The 11,658-nt window shown below is 42.0% G+C and overlaps 1 protein-coding gene across 3 annotated transcripts in view; it reads left to right on the forward strand.

Annotated features, from left to right (window-relative positions):
- Positions 1-551: 551 nt before the first annotated feature.
- LOC311092506 (tensin-1-like) overlaps positions 552-11,658 on the forward strand; it is a 202,440-nt gene continuing 191,333 nt past the window's right edge. For 2 of the 3 annotated variants that reach the window (XM_084129270.1, XM_084129269.1), the window contains exons 1-5: positions 665-700; positions 3,850-3,896; positions 4,603-4,774; positions 9,414-9,464; positions 9,584-9,706. In XM_084129270.1, the coding sequence (XP_083985396.1) occupies positions 4,616-4,774; positions 9,414-9,464; positions 9,584-9,706 (333 nt within the window). In that variant the 5' untranslated portion in view covers positions 665-700; positions 3,850-3,896; positions 4,603-4,615. Of the gene's footprint in view, positions 701-3,849; positions 3,897-4,602; positions 4,775-9,413; positions 9,465-9,583; positions 9,707-11,658 lie in introns of all 3 variants that reach the window. The other variant, XM_084129268.1, reaches the window with a different exon arrangement.

Consider the following 11,658-nt stretch of genomic DNA (forward strand, 5'->3'; position numbering starts at 1 on the left):
TGATCTCAGATGGGCCTACTGTTTTTGATTCATTTAGTCACTGGTATGAATCAAAATTGCCAACATTGGTCACCCATATGTCACTTTAAGCAAGAATAAATATTTAAAAGTATGTGAACCCTTTGGATTTACCTGGATTCCTGCCTGAAGTTGTCATAAAATTTGACTTGATCTAGTACTGTGCTTTCCAAACCTGTCCCAGACCACTGCATTTTGTATATCTCTCTAATCTATCACACCTGGTTCAATTCATCGGCTTTTTATAGAGACTGCAATATCTGAATTAGTTGTGACCATTATGGAGACATCTAAAATGTGAAGAAATATGATAAACAAATTATATATAATTCAAAGATATTTATTTTAAATTATTTATTTATTCAAGATGTGTACAACACATTTTATCTGCAGCAAATTGTAAAGTTTAAAAGTTAACAAATTTAGATTTCAGTATCCAGTACAGTATTCTACACATGAGAACCTGATTTTGACAATGTGTTGATTACAATTGTTATTTACTGTAGGTAAAGAATATGGTGAGGGAACAAAACACATTTTTTTCTGCTTAAAATACTGTACTGATATATTTAAAAATATAGCTGATGTTTTCAGTCACAGTTGTCTTTTTTCTACCTCTATCGCATTCTCTTTTTATCTGTAGGTAGCCACAGCCTGTGAATCTACAACTAACAACAGTCAGGTCAGCTCTTTTATATTACTTATTTGCGTGTTTTTTTTTTGTTTTTTTTACCTCAATATTACTCATTTTAGCTCAGTATTCAACATTCAGCACAGGATGAATTTGAGTTATTCGTGAAACAACACATCTTGTACAATTACTTTACTACAGATTGGGTTGCTTTAGTTTTAGAGGTAGTAATACTAATAATTGTGTTTCATCTTATTCTGCCAGTTGTCTTAAACACTAAGGTCTCCATCACAATTTCAATTAAAATTACAATGAAATCGGCAATCTTTTTTTTTCTTCTTTTTTGTCTTGGTGTGACGTAATTAAGAACTAACTTTGATGCAGGCATTTCCATGTTTGTCACATCTTTTATTCAAATGACACCAAATATTGCATGGTGGTGATAAAAATGCATACAGGTCAATTTGACCTTTTTTTCTGAACCTATATCCAAGAAACATGTAAATGACATTGCTGAGATATCAATGGAAGTCCATTCAAAAGATCTCAAAGTAGTTGAAAAACTGATGAAATTTGGCATGTGTTCTCTGGATGTGCTGTTGTCCATGTGTATCACAAATTTGAACAATGTGGCAATAGCCATTATGGACCACACCTAAAAACAAATGGGTCATATCTGCTTAAACATTCATATTTATTATACTTTGAAAATATATGTGCAATTATACTTTATATTGCCAAAAGTATTGGGACACCCTTCCAAATCATTGAATTCAGGTATTCCAAATCACTTCCATGGCCATGGCATGCAGACAGCATCTACAAACATTTGTGAAAGAATGGGTTGCTCTCAGGAGCTCAGTGAATTCAAGCGTGGTACCGTGATAGGTTGCCATTCGTGAAATTTCCTCACTACTAAATATTCCACAGTCAACTGTTAGTGGTATTATAACAAAGTGGAAGCAATTGGGAACAACTACAGGCCACGTAAGATCACAGAGTGAGGTCAGCGCATGCTGAGGCGCACAGTGCGCAGAAGTCGCCAACTTTCTGCAGATTCAATAGCTACAGACCTCCAATCTTCGTGTGGCCTTCAGATTAGCTCAAGAACAGTGTGTAGAGAGCTTCATGGAAAGGGTTTCCATGGCCAAGCAGCTGCATCCAAGCCTTACATCACCAAGTGCAATGCAAAGTGTCGGATGCAGTGGTGTATCCTCACCTCAACCCGATAGAACACCTTTGGGATGAATTAGAGCGAAGACTGCGAGCCATGCCTTCTCGTCCAACATCAGTTGCGCTCACAATTGCGCTTCTAGAAGAATGGTCAAAAATTCCCATAAATACACTCCTAAACCTTGTGGAAAGCCTTTCCAGAAGAGTTGAAGCTGTTATAGCTGCAAAGGGTGGGCCAACTTCATATTAAACCCTACGGATTAAGAATGGGATATCATTAAAGTTCATGTGCATGTAAAGGCAGATGTCCCAAAACTTTTGGCAATATAGTGTATTTGTGGAAATATATGTGCAATTATATTTGTGGAAATACAGTGAGGAAAATAAGTATTTGAACACCCTGATATTTTGCAAGTTCTCCCACTTGGAAATCATGGAGGGGTCTGAAATTGTCATCGTAGGTGCATGTCCACTGTGAGAGACATAATCTAAAAAAAAAAATCCAGAAATCACAATATATGATTTTTTAACTATTTATTTGTATGTTACAGCTGTAAATAAGTATTTGAACACCTGTCTATCAGCTAGAATTCTGACCCTCAAAGACCTGTTAGTCTGCCTTTAAAATGTCCACCTCCACTCCATTTATTATCCTAAATTAGATGCACCTGTTTGAGGTCGTTAGCTGCATAAAGACACCTGTCCACCCCATGGACAATCAGTAAGAATCCAACTACTAACATGGCCAAGACCAAAGAGCTGTCCAAAGACACTAGAGACAAAATTGTACACCTCCACAAGGCTGGAAAGGGCTACGGGGAAATTGCCAAGCAGCTTGGTGAAAAAAGGTCCACTGTTGGAGCAATCATTAGAAAATGGAAGAAGCTAAACATGACTGTCAATCTCCCTCGGACTGGGGCTCCATGCAAGATCTCACCTCGTGGGGTCTCAATGATCCTAAGAAAGGTGAGAAATCAGCCCAGAACTACACGGGAGGAGCTGGTCAATGACCTGAAAAGAGCTGGGACCACCGTTTCCAAGGTTACTGTTGGTAATACACTAAGACGTCATGGTTTGAAATCATGCATGGCACGGAAGGTTCCCCTGCTTAAACCAGCACATGTCAAGGCCCGTCTTAAGTTTGCCAATGACCATTTGGATGATCCAGAGGAGTCATGGGAGAAAGTCATGTGGTCAGATGAGACCAAAATAGAACTTTTTGGTCATAATTCCACTAAATGTGTTTGGAGGAAGAAGAATGATGAGTACCATCCCAAGAACACCATCCCTACTGTGAAGCATGGGGGTGGTAGCATCATGCTTTGGGGGTGTTTTTCTGCACATGGGACAGGGCGACTGCACTGTATTAAGGAGAGGATGACCGGGGCCATGTATTGCGAGATTTTGGGGAACAACCTCCTTCCCTCAGTTAGAGCATTGAAGATGGGTCGAGGCTGGGTCTTCCAACATGACAATGACCCGAAGCACACAGCCAGGATAACCAAGGAGTGGCTCTGTAAGAAGCATATCAAGGTTCTGGCGTGGCCTAGCCAGTCTCCAGACCTAAACCCAATAGAGAATCTTTGGAGGGAGCTCAAACTCCGTGTTTCTTAGCGACAGCCCAGAAACCTGATTGATCTAGAGAAGATCTGTGTGGAGGAGTGGGCCAAAATCCCTCCTGCAGTGTGTACAAACCTGGTGAAAAACTACAGGAAACGTTTGACCTCTGTAATTGCAAACAAAGGCTACTGTACCAAATATTAACATCGATTTTCTCAGGTGTTCAAATACTTATTTGCAGCTGTATCATACAAATAAATAGTTAAAAAATCATACATTTTGATTTCTGGATTTTTTTTTTAGATTATGTCTCTCACAGTGGACATGCACCTACGATGACAATTTCAGACCCCTCCATGATTTCTAAGTGGGAGAACTTGCAAAATAGCAGGGTGTTCAAATACTTATTTTCCTCACTGTATATGTGGATTGTGTGTGTGTTTTTTTCTGTCATCATCTATAACCAGGGATCCACAAAGTCTCCCAATAAGGACTCAAAACGAAGACCATCCAGGTATGCATGCTAATATACACTGACATCATATCCTGGAGTTTTGTAGAGTTTTGTCATTCGTGCTAGCCATTGATCTGCGGTGATCAAGTTCAGTATTTAAATTGATTTGGTTAATTTAAATTGAATTGAATAATTTGCGATGATTTCTGCTGACAATTCAGCTACAATTGCAAAGACTTCAGATGACGCCAACTTTGGATCGACATACAAAATCTATCAAATAGTATCCTTACATTGTATTATCTTTATAATCATTACGAGCACAGTTTGTAATTGCTATGCTACCTAACACACTGTGTCTGCTTAACTGAATATATGACATTAACTAAGCATATGCCATATTATGTTATAGTTGTGTATTACAGCCATATGGACATTATTTTGACACAACATTATTTACTTTGTAAATTGTAACACTGAAACAAGCATATATTTTGTAAAGCTGCTTTGAAACAATATGTATTGTGAAAGGTGATATATGGTCTGTGTGCTTATTCAATATGTCTGGTATACTCTATCATCTCCCCTATGGCTGGTTTATCATATTTTTTTAGTTTTATATCGTATATCTTTGTGTCTTAGATCAATAAACAGCAAGATGTTTCTACAAAAAAAACCAAAAAAAACATGCCCAATTACACTATATAAAGCAGGTTATCTGCATCTTTTATTTAGTGTCTAGCATTTGTTATTTCTCTTCCCTAAGGAGCCTGAGTCTGATGCAAACAATGGAAGAAATTAATGAGGTGGACCTGGTCTACATCACAGAACGCATCATTGCTCTGTCCTTTCCTGGTGGAACAGAGGAGCATAAATACAGTGTACACCTGAGGGATGTGACCAGCATGCTCCGTTCTAAACACCAGCAGCACTATCTAGTAAGGATCCTCCAAACCTTGGAGCAATTGACAGTCCCAAAAGAAAGAGAAAAGAAGTTCTAGAAAAGTTCTAGTACATTCTTTTTGGTGAATTGGAGTTTAGTGTTCCCTTTTAAGGGAACTCAAGCTGCTTCGAGACGCTGTGGGAACACCCCTGTATGATTGCGTCGTGAAGCACGTGTATAATCAGTCCAATGGTGTGACGAGACGTCATAGGCGGGTGACGTCATAGACCAGGAAACTATAAAGCACACCTGAAAACAAACTCCTTCTTCGAGGAGGAGGGTGCGGGTCCCGCTGCTGCCGAGGCACAGTGGCGACGCACATCTTGGGACTCGCAAATGGATCTGACAGCGGGGTTTGAGACGGGCCCAGCCCTATCTCAGCCTTCACCTGCCAGATCCAGTGCCTTATCTCAGGGAGAAGCACGCGCTGCGGTTTCTTCTCCCCGAGCAGAGGCACCAATGCTGTGATTGCATATCTGTAAGAGTTTGTGTATGTGTAGGCCTGGAGAGTCGCTACGCCTGGCATCATAATCTAGGTGCCTCAGTCCGCAGGATTGTCATAGTGATACACAGCAGTTGCCATGGAGACAACCTTGATCAGGTCCCAGACAGAGTCAACAGTCAGCAGGTGTCTGTGGGGAGTGGGGGAAGGAACGCAAGAGCGTCTCACTGCAGTGCTCTTCCGGGGGAGTTGTTGTTCCAACAGCGGCCTTGGCCAAGGCCAGTGCTGGTTGAGGGGGGCCGAAAGCAGATAAGATTGGGATTGTTTGGTCTTGGGGGGAGTAGCCACATTCCAATTTACACGGCCTGGTCCATTTTGGTCTCCGAAACGATCCATTTGCCTTTGCAAAGCTGTGAGCTTCTCCATGATGTTATCCATATTGTGGTTCATAGACACAGTCTGAGTGCTGACAGCTCTGCCCACTGCTTCAATCATGACGGGCAGCCTTGTGGGGCTTTGGACAGCTGTCACCGTCTTCTTAATTCCTCGATAAACCAGGGCAATGCCTAATCCAATCAGCAGAAGACCTGTTATCATGGTTCCGAATAGGTAGATATCTTCAATGTCCTCCACGGAAAGAGCCGCCAGACACACGACCCGCCACCTCTCCCACGTGTCCATCGTGTAGCCAGCTGCGAACGTTCCGTCAGGGCAGTCAGGTTGCCCCGAACCCAAGCTTCTCGTTGAGAAGATGGTGTCAGTTGCGTTGAGAGACCAGTTGATCAAATCCATAATTTCTTAGTTTGGAGAGCAGTGCGGAGAGAGTCTCTCAAAGTACAAGACAGTAGACTAGACGAGACGAGAGGAGCAAAGCAGGGGAGGTAAGGGAGAGGAGGGGAAGAAAATGCGACCGCCTTCGTTGAGAGCCAAAGAGAAGAGTAAGAGTGATGCCTACATGCCTTAATCATGTGGAAGAAACCTTGGTTCCTTGCCCAAGGCCCAGTGCTGGGGGCTTCTTGTCGATGCTTCCCTCACAGGTTGGGGGGCGATCATGAGTGGTCACTTGGCGAAAGGTCTATGGCAGGACCATCTACTTTCTTGGCACATAAATCGGCTAGAAATGATGGCGGTGTTTCGAGCTCTCAAGCACTTCCTGCCAGACCCGAGATGTCACCATGTGCTTGTCCGCAAGGACAACACATCGGTGGTCTCTTATATCAACCATCAGGGGGGTCTGAGGTCACGTCACTTATGCAAACTGGCTCATCAGATCCTCCTATGGGCCCAAGGGAAATTACTGTCTCTAAGGGCAGTATATATTCCGGGGCCGAGGTGGTGAAGCTCCTTTGGGAGAAATTTGGTCAAGCTCAAGTCGACCTTTTCGCATCTTCAGATACAACTCATTGCCCCATGTGGTTCTCTCTCACACATCCAGCTCCTCTGGGGGTATGGTCTGGTGTGGCCGAGGCTACACCTGTACGATTTTCCTCCGATATCTATGCTTCTGGGAGTTCTGGAGAGGGTTCTCATGGAGATTCTGAGCAGGAGGGACCTGCTGTCCCAAGCAGAGGGCACGATTTATCACCCTCGCCCGGAGTTGTGGAAACTGTGGGCTTGGCCTCTGAGGGGGCCCAGCTCATAGAATCAGGTCTCTCGACCGAGGTTGTGGAGACCATACTCCAATCCAGAGCTCCCTCCACAAGAAAACTATGCACTGAAATGGAAACTGTTCTCTGCTTGTTGCGGAGAATGCCAACTGAATCCTGTTAACTGCCCTGTTGGTACAGTACTCGATTATCTGCAAGAACGTTTCTCTGTGGTGTTATCTCCTTCCACCTTGAAGGTGTATGTGGCGGCTATATCTGCTTACCATTCTCCTCTGGGTGGTGCATCATTGGGGAGAGATCCTCTCATTACTCGTTTTATTCGTGGCACCCTGAGGCTGAGGCCTGCACTGCGCACTAGAGCACCGGCTTGGGATTTGGCCGTTGTTTTGGAAGGCCTGGCTTTGGCTCCCTTCGAGCCCATTGAAGAGGTTTCAGAAAAGTTCCTTACACTAAAAACTGTATTTCTCCTTGCTATTTCTTCTATCAAGAGAATTGAAGATTTTCAAGCCTCGTCAGTTGCTCCTTCATGCCTAGAATTTGCACCTGATATGGTGAAAGCCTTTCTTCACCCTAGGCCGGGTTATATTCCTAAGGTCCCTACTAATGTTGCAGGCCCAATAGTGTTGCAGGCCTTCTGTCCTCCACCTTTTAATACACCAGATCAGGAAAAACTTAATCTGCTGTGCCCTGTGCGAGCTTTGGATGCTTACGTACACAGAGCTGCCCTGTGGAGTAAATCGAATCAACTATTCGTCTGTTTCGGGTCACCAAGAAAAGGTTACCCTGCATCCAAGCAGAGGATGAGCGAGTGGGTAGTCGAGGCTATCTCACTTGCTTATGAAGCGGCTGATCAGGCTTCACCTTTGGCTCTCCGGGCCCATTCTACCAGGAGTATGGATGCCTCAAAGGCTTTATTATCAGGGGTTTCCCTTCTTGACATCTGTGATGTGGCAGGCTGGTCCTCACCGCATACATTTGTTAGATTTTACGACTTGGATCTAGGCTCAACTCCAGGGTCTAGGGTGCTTGCTTCTTAGTGTGCGCAATGATTTCACACAGAACAGGCATTTGCTATTATGGCGTCGTGGGTATAGTCTTCCCACAGCGTCTCGATGCTGCTCGATTTCCCCTGAAAGGGAACGTTTCAGGTTACGTATGTAACCCTGGTTCTCTGAAGAGGGAACGAGATGCTGCGTCACCCTGCCATACTCCCTGCATGCCTGTGATAGACTTGCTTCGGCCTATCAGCACGGTCTGTTTTCAGGTGTGCTTTATGGTTTCCTGGTCTATGACGTCACCAGTCTAAGATGTCTCGTCACACCATTGGACTGATTGTACACATGCTTCACGACGCAATCACACAAGGGCGTTCCCACAGCGTCTCGACACAGCGTCTCTTTCCCTCTTCAGGGAACCAGGGTTGCATGTGTAACCTGAGACGTTTCCCTGTATTATTAACTGACTATTAACTGGTCATAATGTGGGAGGTTCTTGCTCCGTCCATGCAGTAAATGCATGTTCTTGAATGAGCAGGGGTCTAATAGGCGGTAATTAGACCAGTAGACCTCCCTTTTTTCTCCCATAAATAAAAACCTTGCTACTTGAGGTATTTTACATGCACAGTGCCAACTTCGAGTCAGTAAAATAATAATAAAAACAATAATTTAATGCTGGTATCCAAAACATTTAATTCAATTCAAGTATTATATTAGATACATTTTAAAACTTCAATGCACACGTATAATAGCCTAAGCCTAGTAATAATAAGCCTAGTAATAAGTAGACATTTAAAATACATCAATAACTGATATCATAGTTTAACACAGATAAAATCAGAGTTAAGGCTTGCTTTACGTGTTGCTCGACGAGGACTTCTTAATCGTTGTGACTTTCAATCCTGAGGAGACAAAATGCCGCGAGGCTCCGCCCGCAGCGGAGTGAAGAAGAGGTGGAGTTACGAGGATTCTCAGACAGTTGAAGTGTCCAATGGAGTTAAGAGATTTGCTCTCAAGCTATTTTCATCACTTTAGATTGGTTAATAATTTGTAAAAATAACAGTACCACGTGGGGACTGACCAATAGCATCGATTTGTGAAAAAATATGAAATTGACCAAATTTGGACATACGAGGTTTTCACCCGACAGGCGACAGCGACGATATGTAGTTAATTATATGTCAGGTATAAGAGGGCACAGTGGAACCGTCACCGTGCCTGTTGCTGAGTCTCAACGGATGAAATCGTGCTCCGAGGCAGGGTGGTGTGCTGACCAGAGGTGAGGGGGCACAGTAACCTAGGTGGCCGGGCCAGGCCCCCTGGGGCCCCCTCGTGGCACCGACCCTGATGGTTTGACATGGTTTGAAAATCAGTCAGCACTGTACAAATGTATATTTCATATTTATAAGTAAAGCTACATATTACAAGTAAGCTTCTTTCTATGAACAAAGGTCCAATCTATTCTTCAAAATATGTGTTATGTTTTTTTCTGAAGAAGAGAATGCATACAGGTTTGGAATTAGGATGAGTAAAGAGGATGTTCTTAACTAGAAGCAATTAATGTTTAATGGTTTTTGTTTCCAATTTCAGCTGCTTAATCTCAGTGAACGGAGGCATGACATCACCAAGCAGAACCCAAGGGTGATCTTTTGGATATTTATTTACAGTATTTATATATTTATTTATTTACTTTTTATTTTACAGTTCCTGTCAGCTTGTGGTCTTAGAGTTGATTTTATGTATGTGTGCATTTATGACAGGTGCTGGATTTTGGTTGGCCTGATCATCATGCTCCTGCTCTAGACAAAATTTGCAGTATCTGTAAAGCCATGGACACCTGGCTTAATGCAGACCCTCACAATGTAGTGGTACTGCACAACAAGGTGATTATCATATCACACCTGTCCTTAGGCACCCAATCTCCACCACCCTCGCTTTGCATGACTGTCCGGACTGACGTGCAGTTGTTAATTAGTATGCTGTAATTGGAACTTTTACAATGAAGTATAAAATGGAATTTACAAAATGAAGATTATGTTTTCATGAATTGGAATTTCATATTTTATGTTGCTGGTTTGTTAGCTGTAGTAATCTGCTCACAACTGGACAAACAGAAGGATTCTTGTCTTATCATCGCCGTAATTGTGGAACCTGATTTCATCAAGTGCAACATGTTCCTGGATCATCATCTTTGTTGATCCTGGAACAAAATTCCAATCAACCAATCAGATTTGAGGGACAAGTTTAGAGTTTATGCCAATGTAGTAGTCATAGCTGCCTCGTTAATTTTGGTACAACCCTAGTACAAATGAATGGTAATCACCTAATTAGATACAGGTGCGCTATAGGTGCGTGAGTGTGTATAAGGAAGCTATTGCGTTGTTGGAGTGCGTTGACTGCTGCAAACTTGGACGCTGTTCTTTCTGGTTCAAAGTTTGTTTTTATTGTTTTTAACAACATAAATCACATTCACAGTCCCCCACCCCTTAGATCAGCGTCCATACTGTCCATTAAATCCAACAGAGTATACATACAAACATGCTCACATACATTAACCTCCAACCAAATACAACAAATAAATACTTACATAAAGAATAATAATAATAATAAAAATAATAATAATAATAAATAAATAAAATAATGAAAAAATATATATATAGAATAAAAAAATAATAGTGTCCATAGTAGAGGCATTAATTAAACAGACTTATCAACATATTCAATAAAAGAGCGCCACAGCTTAAAAAATTGTTTTTCCGATCCTCTTAGCGAATACCTATTTTTTTCAAGGCTGAGACAAGACATCATATCTTTGATCCATTGAGTGTGAGTGGGTGGCAAGGGGTCTTTCCACTTTAATAATATTGCTCTACGTGCGATCAGGGAAGAGAAAGCAAGGACCTTACACATTGATGCTGACAACCATATCTCCTCTGGAGCGACTCCAAATAATGCCACCAGAGGTTCTGGCTCTAATCTGTGAGGAAGGACCGCAGAAAGGGTGAGAAATACGGATCGCCAGTAATGCTCTAATTTGGGGCATGTCCAGAACATGTGAATTAACGTTCCCTCAGCACATTGACATCTATTGCACATAGGATTAGTACCAGGAAACATTTGAGCTAGTTTAACTTTGGATATATCAGCTCTGTGTACTACTTTGAACTGTATAAGCGAATGCCGAGCACATATTGATGAAGAGTGGACCTGTTTAAGAACACAGTTCCAAGTGTCTTCGGAGAGTGGTCTATCAAGGTCTTCCTCCCAAGCTCTTTTAATGTTATCCAGAGATGAAGAGGCCAGATTCATCATTAAATTATAAATAATAGCAATTGAGCCTTTAGCTATTACATTACATGAAAGGAAACTATCCAAAGGATTTTCAGAAGGCATCAATGGAAAGTTTGGTACAAGTGACTTAACGTAATGTCTTACTTGCAAGAATCTAAAAAAATTTGACTTTGTAAGACCAAAATGTAATACCAAAATGTAATACCAATTCCTCAAAAGAAGCGAATACATTGTTCACAAATAAATCTTTGAAACATTTTATCCCCTTGTTAGACCAACTCTTGAATGAACCATCCTGCATTGAAGGTGAAAAAAAATGATTACGGAACACAGGGCTAAGAAGAGAGGGATCCCTAAAACCAAATGATTTCCTGAATTGGATCCAAATCCTCAACGAGTGTTTTACCACTGGGCAGTCGACAGAAGTATAAGAAGTTGACTGTAGATTAGATGCAAGAAGTGCTGGAAGGGAAATTTGCTTACAAGCATTTATTTCCATGTCCACCCAGGACGGTCTATTGGGCAAAAGGTGATAATGCCACCA

The sequence above is a fragment of the Abramis brama genome (assembly GCF_963993115.1).
Source record: "Abramis brama genome assembly, chromosome: 11".
Classification (NCBI taxonomy): Eukaryota; Metazoa; Chordata; class Actinopteri; order Cypriniformes; family Leuciscidae; genus Abramis; species Abramis brama.